Source organism: Stegodyphus dumicola, chromosome 6 (assembly GCF_044657685.1).
Source record: "Stegodyphus dumicola isolate Sdum_Otavi_A_Nest chromosome 6, ASM4465768v1".
Classification (NCBI taxonomy): Eukaryota; Metazoa; Arthropoda; class Arachnida; order Araneae; family Eresidae; genus Stegodyphus; species Stegodyphus dumicola.
Window position 1 is genome coordinate 7,585,030 of NC_140773.1, and position 16,116 is coordinate 7,601,145.

The following is a 16,116-nucleotide window of genomic DNA, read 5'->3' on the forward strand; positions in this document are numbered from 1 at the left end:
GTATCATATCCTATTAATCTTAACAAAGCACTGGTCTAAACGTACTTTTAAAAGGATAGCATAACAGAAAGATTCTCCATCTATTTTAATATTGCTGGTATCTAAGAAATGGCATAATGCTGAAGAATATCCAAATAAACATCACCATAGATAATTTTTTCTACTCCTTCTCCACCGAAAACCAAGTAATTTCATAGATGGTGAGGCTGCATTATTCAATCAGTTTGAGGTGCCTTGTTCAAGTTGCCTCAATTCATGTAAATTCTCAGATCCTCTAGTTAGATATTGATCTCTGTTGATAATTTCTAAAATGTGAAAGATGCTTTTACTACTGAACATTGTCTTAAAAAATGCTGTTGCCATTTTAAAGAGTCTGAATTATAATTTGCTACATGTGCAATATACAAGGCAACTGTGGTCAGTCACTATATTTTATCTCCATAAATTTCTTTTTTTTAATCATGTCTCATAGGGTTTCTGAGGGAATGAAGTAACCATATTACAAGTCAGCAATGCGAAAAATTATTGCAAAATGTGTTATTAATATTGCACTACACATCTGCGTTCACCATCTATGATGTTTAAAAAAAATGGCAGTTATAACAAGTTTCTTCAGGGACAACAGTCTCTCCAAATGGCTATGAATACTAAGGTTTCTATATCTGTTTCCCAGATTTCTCACAAAGTATGAAAAAAAAAAAAAAAAAACAACAACAACATGAAAATAAACAAGTATGACTCAACAAACAAAAGGAAATACCAAAAATTGAAGACATCAGCCACACTCAACTTATTTACATGTTCACAAATATGAATACACAGTTGTCAAATACAAAAATGAGGTAACCACTTTCAATACTGATACACTGAATAGACTGAACATACTTAAAACTAATGAAAGAAACACTACATATTTTCATATCAGAAGACTCTACCCCACCAAAAAAAGTCTAAATTATGAATAAGTCAAGTTCATTATTCAGGTTATTGGGCACTGCAGTCAATGACAAGTCTGATTCATCAGAAATATCCAATAAATCAATCACATACAGACATTTATTTCACTGAAATTTCTACAAACTATTTTAGCATGTGTCAAAAATTTAATTTTTTTTTTGAAGAAATAAAATTATATTTTTTTAATCAGTAATGGAGTTTTAATTCTTGAGAAGGGCATGCCGGTATATTTTATCTGCTATTTGATATTTTTCATGATATATGGTGATACATATGGTTATAAAATACTTTATTGCCTAAATTAACTTTATTTCCCATGAAAGCTTTTATTCAATTTAGAGTCTCAAAAGTTTTATTTTGTTTTCTAAATGGATAAAAGTGTTACAAGCTGTTGGTGCATTCTATGCACTATGTGCCTTTTTATAAAATCAGATGAACACTTTTTTTTTTTTTTTTTGTTATTCTAATAAGCGTCAAAGGCCACAGTTTGAACTCAAATATAATTTCTTTTAACTTTTACATTTTTTCTCTTGCAACTTTCTTATTTATTAAAAGATTATTTATTTTTATCTTTTTATGAATAAGTTCTTAGAATCTGCAATACTTTCAGTTTATATGTGGATAATAAATTAGAAATCTACATTTTTCAACATACTTTACTCTTGGAAACAGGACAAAACATAATGGCCAGCAAATGAAGAAATTAGTCAACTATTAAAACTATGAAGAACAACTGAACCAATTGAAAATGAAACAAATATTCAAAATGAGCACTATAGCACATTTAAGCAAGATGTTAGGCTTTTAACCACAAAAGCCCAAACATTTTAAACAGCATAAAATACCATACAAAAGAAAACTTGCAAAAAGTTATTTAAATACATAGCAACATTCTTTATGATGTTTTAAATTCTTGATATTATCATGTTAGTAAATATAGGAAAAACAAATCTTATTATAATGCATTTTATAACAAAAAAATCTCTAGTAAGTGTTTGTGTAATATTTTTAGCATGCCCACTGGATGATTAAATAGATGAAAAAAATATCTGCCCATGCTTATTCATTACTGTATAAAATTATACGAGGCGAGATGGCCATGAAGGCAATGGGAAGCATGATTTGATTTATTTCCTAAACCTGCTAAAAAATGACTATGACAAAACACAAAAATACTTGTTAGAACATTTCTCCATTCACTAACTTTTAGTATGTTTGTTATTTTCAATACAATATAGAACATTGCAGCAAATAAAAAGGGATGCAGTGTAAAAAGGGAATCTTACTTCAGCTACACCCAGATCTGATATTTTAAGAGTTTTGCATGTGGTTAAAAGAAGATTTCCAGGCTTAATATCCTTATGAATTATTCCTTGGCTATGTAAATACTCTAAGCCATCCAACAATTGACAAAAATACCTAAAAATTAAGGCAATAAAAGTATTTGTTAGTGATCATCATCATCATTAGAAAATGTAGCTGACTCTTTTAACAACATAAATATTAGGGCACTATCCTTCTTGCTAAGATTAACCTACACATAACTTTTGATTTACCCAAAAACTTAACTGTAAATGGCTTACTGTTGAAATAAGCTTTACTGTTAACATGAATAATCAATCAGTACATAAGATACATGTATAAAATATTTTACTTTTGTGATAAAATAAATTGGAGGAAAAGAAATGCTTTATATGCATGGCTCTTGCTCAGTGCCTACATAAATGGTGATTTGATGGATATAGTTCTTTATATTACCACATTATTAACACTAGACACTAAAAATAAAAAGTTTCTGTAGCAGATTTGTCTGTATGGTAGCAAATAAAACAGGTATATCATCACATTGTGTACGAATGAATGCAAAATTCATGCATACACAATATGCCTAAATTTTAGTATTTTTCTCAATCACATTTTTAAGCTAAATGGTTTATCCACTTTCAATTTATTTCAGATATAAAAAAAATCTTAATTTATTTATCAAAAAATTCTTGCACAAGTGCAAACATGCAATTCAAATGCACGTTATGCTCAAGGGCCACAGTAATTTTTTGCGATGCAGTAAAATGACAAGATATTCAAAATTTGTTTTGCAAATATTTTAGATATATGGATTGCAAAATACATCACTCTATAAATTTTAATATCTGTTTCATGCAACATAAAAAATTGAGATAAAATGAAAAGAAAAATTATATAAATCTAAGATTATTACATAAAGCCATACATGTCAACTAAAGCTGATTTAAACAAGCAATTTAATTTTGATATCCATTTCATTTTTCATACACTTTAACATAAATCTTTACTTTTTTTTTCTGAAAGAAACTTTGTCTACTGCAATTGAAATTACATTAAAGTTAATATTACTAATAATAGATAATACTACAGGACACATTTGAATTATCTGCATCCTCATCAAAAAGTATTCAAGAGGCAAAGCAGTATGCTGCTAAAATAGTTATGTGGCAATCTGTGATGTCACCAAAAGCATTTAAATAGCAATCCAGTTATGTGCATTGTGTCTACTTTGGCTGATGCCAAGTTTATGCAATTCTCTCATTTTTTCAAGCAAAAAACAAATCACTATCTTTATAAAAAAAACAACTGTCGGGGGGGGGGTGGACCTAGAGGGGGGGGGGAAGGAGGAAAGTGCTTTTTTATAGTTTGACCGTCTCAAGCACAACCCTGGTTGGCATTCTGCCAAAACACATGGACTCGCCCAAAAGGGACGGTATTACTTGCTGCGATGTGAAAGGTCTTCTCTTCTCCTGAAAGAGCTATGCTGGAGGGAAAGAAAGTCCCCATACTTCCACCCTATTTTGAGAATAATTCGGTCCGAATGGCGCATGCGTGTTTGCACTCATGGTCCCGGATGAGGCAGTCGAACTATACCAGTGCTTCTTGCTTTTAAAATTTTATTCATTGACTGCTCTTGAATGATTGCTCTTTGCTGATTTACTGCTCTTTAATATAAATTCTCATTTATTTGACAGCACTTTTATTGCTAGTGAAATTACATTCAAGTCAATGTTTCTACTTTAAGACTATAAAAAGTAGTAAGAAATAAGTATATAAAATAAAAGAACCTACCGAATGAACATTTAAGACACTACGAATTGCAACAGATATTTTGTGTCAAAGGCACTGCCACGTTTTTTTTATGAATTTCTATCACCTATAAAGGTGATGAATACAATATCATTGGCCAACTTACTAAAAAGCAGAATTTTGATTTCAGTTGCAAATTTAAAGTTTCTACAACAAAGTCGTTAAGAGTTTAAAAAGCATCTATGAATTATTGCAGATAAACAAATGTCATTGATTTACATACAAGCTGGACAAACCACTAGCTTTGTACCTGTATGTTAATGTTTATCACGGAGAATGTAATTTTTATATTTATGAAAAAATGCACATAAATGAGAAATTTCAGTAATTCAATACAAAATATTAATGAATTATTTCAATAAAAAATGATAAAAAGTAAGTATTTAAAGATAATCTGTAATTTGCATTACACTTACCAAACTTTTGTCTTCCTTGGTGTCCACTTCCACCTTCAAAGTACCTACTTACTCATATCCCACTAACTGCCTCACCCAACCAATTCAATTATATTGTACAGTTCTATACTAAAGTTCAACTCCTAGACTTATAAAAGACAGATGACTTAATTTTCTGTCATATCTTTTTAGCAGAGTAACTACAAACTCAGATAAAGGTTTAAAATAAGCTTTTATTTATTTTTTTGTCAGCCTCTTGGTTTCATAAAACTGACCAACAGAAATACAACCGAGAGATAACAACAAAAAATCAAATGTCCGCTGCTTGGGTGAAAACAGTTCCATGACCGTATGAATGCTGAGAGATATTTTAGTATTAATAACACTACAGTTAGCGACAGAGGACTCAAGGGAATATCAAGACTACATATTGTGGTTAACCTTCAGTTTTTTTCCCCCATAATATGATAATAGAATACTAAAGCAGTTTAAAAAAGTAGTGATTTGTAATTCTTTTCTTACTTTCACTTTACAGTGGACATGACACTATCAACACTCTCTCTCTTTTCTTTTTTTCCCATTTTTTTCACAAATAAATGAAAAATTTTCATTAACACCCCCTTTTGTGTGTGTATGAAATTTTATTTTTTTATATCTATCTATGCAAATCATATATTAATCCTAATTTGTTCTTTTAGACATATTTGAAAATTTACCTCTAAATATCTAAAATTAGGGACAAAATTCAGTATTACTTTGGCAATGACTTTAACTAATGATCTACACATTGTATTATCTTAAATACAAAAATAATAATAAAAAAAAAATATACCAAATAAGAAAAACATTTTAAACAATTTTAGAAAGTTAAGTTTAAAATCATTCACTAAAGTTGATAAGTTTAGACACATACGGGAGTCTTCAAGGAAATCAGAATTACTGACTGAAGGTTTATTTTAAAACAATTTAGCAAAAGAAAATCTGAATAAATAGCAAAGAGACTAACAGCAGCATATGAGAAAAGAATTTTCCCTTTTCTGAAGTAAGATTTATATTCTATAATACAGAATCTGGAACTGTAGATAAGGAGTCCAAACATTGTGTAATGAAAATTATGAGGAAACTGATTGACAGTATGTTCCTGACTGCTTTAAAAAGAACGATTTTTTTGGTTTAAAATAGCAAGGAGTTTATTTTAAGATCACCATTAATTATACAACAGGCCAAAAATTCCAATAACAGTTCTTAAGATCTTCACTTCCAATGTTGGTTTCCACGATGGGTTTTGGTTTCCTTCTCTGGGCATACCATATCAAATGTGATGCAGGAGCAAAGTTTGAAGTAGAATACTTAAATTGAAACTTTAAATGTGCATAACGGATGTCAGAATGATGTGAAACTTAACTGAATGGAATATTCTGAGTGCTAACTTAGTTGTTATGCAAATTTATTTTATGTATGCATGCTTATAACGTGTATTCAGAGCTTATAAATATTTTACTTCATGCAAGCAACTTAAAATTTCTTATACAAATACAGCAATAAGATATTTGTTATTTTGTAAGAAAGTAACTCCACTGTAAGAAAATAAGTTCAAAATGTAAATATAATCATTATTACTAATTTTGCATTTTACCTTATTTTTAATACTTTAACTTAACATTAGAACTTTCTGTTTAAGTTATAAAAATGACATTTTATTAATATCTGCAAGAATCCAGATACTTTGATAAAAAGCAGATTTGATAGGAATTATTTTTGCATGTTAGATTTATTTACAAATTGCATTGGGGCACACAGCGACATTCCGAGCTCCAAGCTCATGAGCCTGTGGGAGTGAAGTGGTTGAAAAATTGAATTTTCTAAAACATACTTTGAATATTTTAATTTTCTTTTAATATTTCAGTCAGAGCATTTTCACCAGCAAGTAGGTAATTTATATATAACACAGACACTTTCTTAAAATTTTTCTTTCTTAAGTGACTCTATTTACAAGTTTCATTCTGCACACACATTTAAAACTTTGAAAACATGAATTTAAAATTAAAAAAAAAAAAAAATGTGCAGCAACATTACACATTCTCTTCTGACCAAAATTATGCTCCAAATATTTGCATAGAATTCTAAGAAAATTCTAAAAATATATTAAGATACTATTTAGAAATAAAAAGGTACTTTGTTGGCTTTTATGGCAGATGAAGGATTGATCACCAAATTAAGTGGGAATTATCCAGAAAGGGGATTTATTTTTTTTTAAAGCAGGAATTAGTATTTAAATTAGTATTACAAGTCTGGAAGTTAATTTAAAAGTTTTTCTTTTTTTTTTTCCATTTCATTTGAATTCCATCATTTAAAAAAGGTCCTTTATTTAGGTATGGGCCTAAACTTTGGTGACATTTTTTCCTTGATACTTTGGTCATTAGTAAAACCAACAAGCACCATAAAAACATCTATATAATATCTCATATTATCATGAAATATAATTATAACATATTATTTTTAAATGATTACTATCTAAAATATGAACTTACCCATGAGCCTGCCCAATAGGAAATTTCTTTTCAGGTAAATTTTCTAACATTTGTTGAAGAACAGATACACAATATTCCATAACCATATACATTTTCTGTTTCTCTTCATTATATAAAACATCAACTAATTTAATGACATTTTTATGGTTGAGTCTTTTTAAAAGTAAAATCTCCCTAGAACACACACAAAAAAAAGGTTTAAAAATTTAATTTTTTGTTCATGCTTTTACTTATAACAAACACACTTTTTCTTATAAAAATTGTTCATATTTTGTTTTAAAAATATATTTAATGATTTTTTATGATGATGTACATATTCACATTTTTTGCAACAATATAGTTAATAGATCAATCATATATTATTTAAATTTAAAAGGAATATATATGTGTAATAACTTTGTAAGTTAGTGACATAGTAGATGAATAAAGACATTTGTTGAATTTAATTATTTCCCTGTTTTCAATATCTGTCCCATATTACCATGATATTAAAATATTTCGTTTCCTTGCTTTCTTTAATGATCTAGATCACAAAGTTATGAAAAGCAGAAGCCTTTTCTTATCAGCTAAAGCCCCATTTTAAGGTGTAAGGAGGCTCGGCACTTCTGTTCATTCATTTAACAAAAGCCTTTCAAAATGCTCTACTTTGAGATAATTTTCTTTAAATTTCTCTTTTGATAATAATATTCAACAGTCAAAACTGTTTTTCAGAGAGATATCCAATTTTATTATTTACCAAGCAAAAATTCTGAGAATAGTTAATTATAATTTTGTCATCTTCTCAATTAATATAAAGCAGACAACATTTAAGAGAGTTGTAAATTCACCATGATCAATTAGATAAGAACATTCACACAGTATTTCAATTCCGTCTTGGATCCTAATGAGCAGCCTGTCTGCTTGGGTATTTTCATAATTTTCCTCATGCATAACATTCCTTATGTGCTTCATGCTGCTCTTTTTAAGCCCCGAAAAAAGAACAAAATGAAGCATATCTACAAGGTGCCTGCAAAAAAAGTAACCTTGCACCATACAACCCTTCATCATTCCTTCTGCTTCTAAGAGGTCAGAAAACAGATCTCTGATCTTCAGAATGAGTTTCTAATCACTGCTGTAAACATGTGTTTTTTAAAGCATATTTTCTTCACACATTTTTTATGCTGTATCATAACAATTAGCATCAAAATTTTAAATAATGTTAAACGATAAATTTTGAGTGAAGCACGAGGGAAATATAATTGATATTTTCAAAAGGCTCAACAAATACATCTTGAGCATTTATCAAACGCATTAGTTATAAGGAGGGAAAACATTTTTTCGAGGGGAGTGAAACTACTGGTGATGAGAGCTGTTCAAGAATACCTTTCACATCCATTTGTTTTAAATGAAAATATAGTACAAATGAGAAAACCTGTGCACTTAATCCATCAACAATAAGAAATACGAAAGCTAAGCTTAATAACAATAAGAAAGATTACCAGCGAGTTAATTTTTTTTTAAAGGATTATTCATCTAAAGAAAACTTATACAACAGTGGATATTGGGAGGACTACATCATAAAACAAATTAGTTTTCTCATGATTTCTCTATCATTTTGCTCAAACATTAATGGCCATAACTGACAAAAACATCAACAAAATTTTTTCAGATTGTTGGAGAACATATATGGTGCATTCTCAGTGGAGTCCAAGAATGGATCATGGAGAAGATCTAATTCAGAACTCTATAAAATCTACAAACTACCTGACATTGTAAAATTCATCAAATTACAGAGACTTAAATGGGCTGGCCATCTGGCTAGAATGAATGACTATCATTATTGCAAGAAAATCATTCTGACAAAGCCCATAGGCAATAGACCTCAGAGCAGGATGGACCAAGATGGACCCCACCAAGATGGATTGATTGTGTCAAAAAAGATCAAAATATTTTAAAAGTTAAAAACTGGAAAACAGTTGCCAAAAGCAATGTTGTCTGGAAAAGACTTCTGAGAAGGCGAGAGCCCACCCAGGGCTGTCGAGCCATTGAAGAAGAAGAACATATAAGGCCAATGAAATGGGCAGCTATGAGCATTTTACTGTGAACCATGAATATAATTTCATGAACCTGAATATTGGCTATCATAATCAAACAGGTGAGCATTTGTGGAACAGTGCAAAGTAAGGTAACAAATACCAGACAAAATGCTCGCCATCATACTTAAAAGAGTTCATGTGACATTGTATTCCTTCAAGAAATGAATTTTTTTCCCAAGGTTAAATCATATAAATGTCTGTCATTTTTTCACGCCTCTTGTTCAATTTTGTATCTCTTTTTTTTTTTTTTTTTTTAGCTCATATTTATTTGATACAATAAATTAATTTTCCCTGACACAAGCTTTCTTCGCTTCCCAGCTAGCACACTAGTGTGACACAGCATTTTCTCATTCATTCTTGCCCCTCATGCATTCATTCAATGTCCGAGTTTTGGAATATTTTAAAAGCTAATATTTTTGGCACAAAATGGTATTATACATCCATAAAATTTCACATATGTGCAGATTTGATTTTCTAAATGTATCTCCTGCTCAAAATGAGATAACGATGACTCGAACTCTTTGACTTTTTTCTTCTATCGCTAGAGCATTGGGTGTTCCTTTAAATACATGCGATATTTATAAATATTTTGAGAGTTTTTTTTTAAGGAGGGGAGAGCTACAGTTTTTTTTTTTTTTTTTTTTTTTTTTTTTTGCTACACAGCAATTGGTGTTTGCAATCCAGTTTCTAATCAATATTTATACCATGTGTATGTAAAATATTTTTGGTCAAAAAGTTTTAACAAATTATGTGAATCCAAATCAAGTTATATCTGTAACATTATCATTTATACCAGAAAAGAAACTTCAGGATTATATGGGGCAAGAAATGTTAAATCTCTACTGGAAGAACTTCCTGGTGATTTAAAACTCGAAGTATTCAACTTAAAATCATCATTAAACTTATAAAAGAAAATAAAAAATTACGGACTTTTTACCTTTTACATACATGCTTGGATCAAGAAAGGAAATTTTTTCAAGTCTGGAACCTAAAACATCTAATCCTATTTAAAAAATATATAACATTTTCTAGTCATTTAATATTTTTTTTATTTCTTGCAACCACTAACAAATTATCCTAATTCTCTAACTAATCATCAAAAAATACTATCCTGTCCAAGTAAAAATTTTGCAGGTAAGATGTATTATTTTATCATAAAAGTCTGCTGTTATTTTCTGTAATTATGCAATTCTATTAGTATTATGGAAATAAACAGAAAATTATACATATTAACATAATAAATACCATTTCAGTACAGCACTTCATGATTAGCTATGAGAACTATTAAAGAAATTAATATTTATAACTCATCATCTGTAATTATCAAAAATACCATTCCAAGTTTGACACCATCCTCAAGGAAAGATAAAGAATCTATACCAATCTACCCTTACCAGCAAATGTACCAGAAAATTTTAGGCTGAGTTTTTATGTATTCTGTCTCCATAGAAACATGAAATCACAAATTGCCCGTGTATTATTCAGTACTTGAAGTCATAACTACTGTCATGGCCGAGTAATAAACGTAACAGCTAATATAACTATAATTCAAAAATTGTCAAAATAAAACATGACAGATAAATTTTTTCAAATGCATATAACATTTAATTTATTTTCACGGTTTACTATTTAATTTGGTAAAAGTATATTTACGGATTTCCCCTTGGCAAAAACTGCCGATTTTTCACAGTACATGGATACCGAGTTTGTGCAATTCCTTGAGTTGTTATTTTGACTTTGTGTAACCACAAAGACAAAATAACGAGTCAAAGAATTGCACAAACTCGGTATCCATGTACACACTGACCTATTTTTATTAAAAAAAAATCACAGAATTGCACAAACTAAGCATTGCGCACTCCCTTTATCCATGTACACGGCGACCTATTTTCACTAAAAAAAAACATCAGAGAATTGTACAAATTTGGTATTCCGCAATCCCTTGACTTAACGATAAATGAAACAACAACTTCACAATAATACAAGGGGTACCCTTCAGTCTACTCTAACCTTTAATTTTATTATAAATAAATAAAATGGATAGAACTAGTCTCACTATAAATCATGAAACTAACGACTTTTGTAACTGATCTAAAAAAATGATTATTCTAGAAATTTTGCTAAATTGGTACTCTTCTGTTATCAGGACTAGATTCATAAATATATGTAGATATGTACATATGTATGTATGGATGGATGTGTTCATGTATGCATATACAGTCAAAAGTCATTAATTCGGACACCCTTAATCCGGACCTCAAAGCTAAAATCTTTCTGTGCGCAAGACATTTACATCTGCGCAAGCGCAGAATACGTTTTCACGTGCGCGTTTAATGTATAACAGACGGTATAAGCTAAAATTATCTAATTATCTATTTCAGTTAATGTTGATGATTGCGTTGTTCCTTAATCTTCGAATTGGATCCGGCTTATTATTTTTTGCAGACTGTAAGAGCAACTTTATAAAAGTAAGCTTGAACTTTCGATTATGTCAAATAGAATTTCCGATGCTGGAGCTCCCAAAGGATCTAGAAAACGAAAGTATGTTTCGATGTCCATCAAACAAAAAACGAATTGCTACAAACAATGGATAAAGGCATATCCTTTGTTTATCTAACCGTTCCAAAATCTGTTTATCAATTTCACGCTGCTCTGCGCAGGAGGGGGGGGGGTACGTCGCGGCGCGCAATGAACTGGAAGTTGATCTGTCAGCACTATCGTTATCTTCAGGGCAGATGTTTTTATTTTATTCGGCTTATAATTCCTTACTAAATGTAGTATTTAATCTCGATGTACTCCGTCTTTGATATGATTTAAATCAAATTCCTCGTAATTATAAATATCACGAATACAAATCAAATAGTTTTCTGGTTGCAATTTTCTAATTTTGGCTATGCGGCTAACTTAATTAACGTACGCTTTACACATGCACGCGTTGAAAGCAATGTTTAATAAAGTAAACAAATAAATATTAAGCTTCTTTTTTTGTAAATTTTGATACTCTTTAGATCACAATTGCTCATTATTTTATAAATTACAATTTCATATTTTTAATTTTATAATTTCTGCATGCCATCTTACCAGATTTAAACTGATGATCTATAATCCGGAAAAATCGATAATCCGGAATCGCCGAAGTCCCGACAAGTGTCCGGATTAAAGACTTTTGACTGTATATACAAAAACATACATACATATATACTTGAACACATTACATCCATATTTACATTTCTGATACCGGTCTCAATAATAAAAAATTTCACATAAGCCTGACTATCTCCCAGAAACTTAATTATGTTACATAATAATTTACTATTTTCACAGAAAAATGAATGCAGCTATCAGCTCCATAATACACACACGAAAAAAAAAAAAAAAAAAAAGACATTAAGTAAATAAACCTGTTACTCTGCATTTGCACAGCTGGAATTCTGTAAACAAACTTTAACATAAAGCACTATTTATTTCAGTGCTTTTTCTGGAACATATATATTGGATACAAATTTAAAATAAAATGCATATTCTGGAAATGCCTTAAAAGATGTTATCATTTGTACCAAAATATTATTAAATTACAAGTGAATGATAGCCTTTTGTGTTGAAATGTGTGTTTGTTATAAACAGAACATGTTGGACTAAAATGTACTTTTAATATTTGACACTTTTGATACTATTTACAATAATTTTGCACATTTTTATTTTATACTTTAAATATACAAGAAAGAATTAAGCTAAGTCATAAAGATTTAAAATATGAAATTTTCAGTCACATAGCATAAAAAAAGTTAATGGAAAAAATAAAATATACAAAACTTTAGTGCAATTTACAGCTTATTAAAACATTCTTTAAGAACTATCAGTAGATTAACTACATATTTATTTTCCCCCTCATAATAAACAAAATTTTCGGGCTAAAATCTTTGGATAATTTTTGGTTATTGAAATGGATTCAGAAATGTATGTATGTGTGCATGTATGGATGTATATCTATGTGTTATATGACGTATGTGTGCACACGCATACATATATACATTTTTTTTAATCTGGTGCCATAACAGAAAAGAACTTTTTTTGTGTGAAATGACTGAAATCGAATAAAACATTATTAAAAATGCATAAATTACTTAAGTAATCTTAAAGTACACTACCAATTAAATTATACATGATGACAGCTACAAGCATGAACAAACAAGCCTTACTTCCATTTAATATACAAATACACCCTCTCACCAACAGGAAAGAAAAGAAAAAAAAAATAAGTCCTTCTTACATCTGTACATTTTGTTCCCCATTTGGAATTTTTCGCAGTTTCTTCCTTTTTAAAATTTTCACAGCTCTTCTACATAGTGTTTCGGAGTCCAACATTTCTTTAACTTTACCATATGATCCCTCCCCTAAAATATCACCCATTACATATTTACCAATCATTTTTGCTTTTTTTTTACGTGTTTGATATATAATTTCTTTCGAATTAACGCGGTGAAACACGAGAGGACCGTCATCTTCAGGTTCTGTTAACCAGTTATCTAAAGGCCGAGAATCATCACCCAATTGAAAAAATGATGTGCCTTCAGCTGCCTCTTCTCTTTCCATTCGGCATCAAAAATTTAACAATGACTACTTTGAATATCACAGTTTATGGTATAACAAGGGAATATAGCATATATAAAATATTAAAAACAAAAAACATAAACATAGAGCACTCTACTGCCACTCCCGCCATAGTAGCAGTAACTATCATCTCAGCTGAGAGGACAGGAATTAGAAGTGATGCCATAAATTTGGGCAAATTATTTCAAATACTATGGAAAATACAATACGCCAAAGCAAAGAAAAATTCTTTGCTCCAAAGTAAGGAATTAATATGAAAATCATTAAAAGGAAATGAAGTAGTTCGTAAATATTATCAATAAATTCCCAATAAATTTATTTCATTCGCAATATAGCTTATCGTAGGAGTTTTTATTATAATGTATTACTGACTATATAAAAGATGAATTTAATACCTCAGTAATTATAAAAAATTATAATTTAATTTTTTACGTACTTGCGTATAATAGGTAAATTTTCGCAATAGTTTTCCGGCGAGTTTGGTGGTTTAGCAACGCCCCTAGCTGGGCAATCCGAAACCATATTAATCTTGAGTGTTAAAAGGCTTATCCTCTCTTCAGTTGGGTGTCGGTAGCAGCTGTTAATGTTAGCTGTGAGAATGACGATCTGTATATTAACTAAAAATTTTTTAAATCTCTTCCTAAGGGAACATTTGTTTCCTTTTCAGTATGCTTCTGAGGAGCATAGTATTTTATATTGGCTTAAAAATTTTAACATGCATTGAAATCTCGAATGAAATATGAAGTTGTTATTCTAATTTTTTTGCTAATGAGAAAAATTTTGCTGCAATCAGCGCGAAATTTAATCTACAATGTTCTCAAATCGTACAGTAAATCCTAGCCCAAATCGCACAAGTATTAAGGAAGCGAACGATCATTTACAGCTATTGCATCAGCGAGTTATGGACCTCGAAACAACTACTCGAGAACAGTCGGAAGCACTGAAGAAAAAAGACGAATTGTTACAGACGACCATTAGAGATATTACAGATCTAAAGGACGCCGAAATACATGATTTAGCATCAATAATTGACCAACTAAGGGACCGTGTTAAAAAACTTGAACATTTGTTGCGGGAAAAGGATCAGCAGATTGAGCTTTTAAACCATAGATGTTCAATTGCGGAAGATGTTGCATCATATACTCCGGCTGTAGAAAAGCTTTTAAGTGCCATGAAAAAATTACCGTATAAAGCAGTAAAGCATGGAACCTCCAGGCAGAAAAATAGACCTGTGCGTTCACATAATCTTAAGGCAGACAAAAAACAGACATTAGACGGTAGTCATTCTCATGATCTTAATTCTGTTGATGGACATGTGTCTTTGCCTAACCAGTCTTTTGCTGATTTAAGAATTGGTAGAAGTTTCAACATCAATAGTAATTTTTCTTTGTCTGAAGATGAAGAGCAAAGTGAGATTTTATGAATTAGCTTGTACAAATATTTAAGACAAATTATGCTTTGGCTTGAAGTTTCAAATTACATATTTAATAAAAAATTAGAAATGTTTACATTCCTTATTTAGTTTAGCAGGTGTAGTTATAAAGAATTTGATTCAGGATTTAAAATCTCTCATAGGCATTTAAAAATCTGAACTATAAAAATCAGATTTAGGACCATTGAAAATTTTCTTATTTGTAAAGATTATTAATCCACGATAAATGGGAAACTGCTTTTATTTTGAAAGTTCATGGTTTATTTAATCATGATATTATAGTAAAGTCATATGTCTGTTAAGAATTTGTTACTTGCCCAAAAAACTGTGCATATGAAAATATAGTTAAGCCAAATTTATATGGAAGGTATCTTGAATTTTGTCATTAAATAAAAGCACATTTTGCATTTTAGGAACCTGTGACAAGTATCTTAATAAAAACAGCTTTCTGAGCTTTATCTTATGATCTATGCATCATTAATTTGATAATGCATTAATCATCTGAAGGAATAAATTATATTCAAATTAAAGCTCCGAATGATTCTGTATTTATTATATAAATGATAAACTAATTTTTGAAAAATTCAATTTATTATTTGTATTTAATCAGTCTTAAGACTCAGATATTATGTCATTATTGCTTTATGATCTGAAATTCATATATCTATACAGTATCACAAATTTTTGTTTTGGGATTTGGTTCTAAATTATATGTGTAATATTTAAAGTATTAAAATGTCCTTTCTAAACTAACTGTAAAATGCATTTGTTAACTCATTTATAGTATCATCACCTTTCTAGTAGAGAGAAAAATATTTGAATTTGTGTTCACAAATGTATGCCATTTGTAGTGCTGTTTTATGCATTTGAAGTGATGTATATTTGTTAAAATTCATTTTAATATAACATCATGAAGACTTTCTTGTATTTGAAATATTTTTATATAGCAAATATTTTCACAGCTCATTATTGCAGTTTTTAAAAATCAGCTCATAATCTTT

General features: G+C 29.7%; 1 protein-coding gene across 1 annotated transcript in view; it reads right to left on the bottom strand.

Annotated features, from left to right (window-relative positions):
• The window catches only part of LOC118197733 (serine/threonine-protein kinase STK11-like), a 44,933-nt gene extending 31,113 nt beyond the window's left edge, over positions 1-13,820 (bottom strand). The window contains exons 1-3 of the mRNA XM_085818029.1: positions 13,343-13,820; positions 6,998-7,171; positions 2,244-2,376 (exon numbers count right to left, since the gene is read on the bottom strand). Of these exons, the coding sequence (XP_085674155.1) occupies positions 2,244-2,376; positions 6,998-7,171; positions 13,343-13,665 (630 nt within the window). The 5' untranslated portion in view covers positions 13,666-13,820. The remainder of the gene's footprint in view (positions 1-2,243; positions 2,377-6,997; positions 7,172-13,342) is intronic.
• Positions 13,821-16,116: the final 2,296 nt, after the last annotated feature.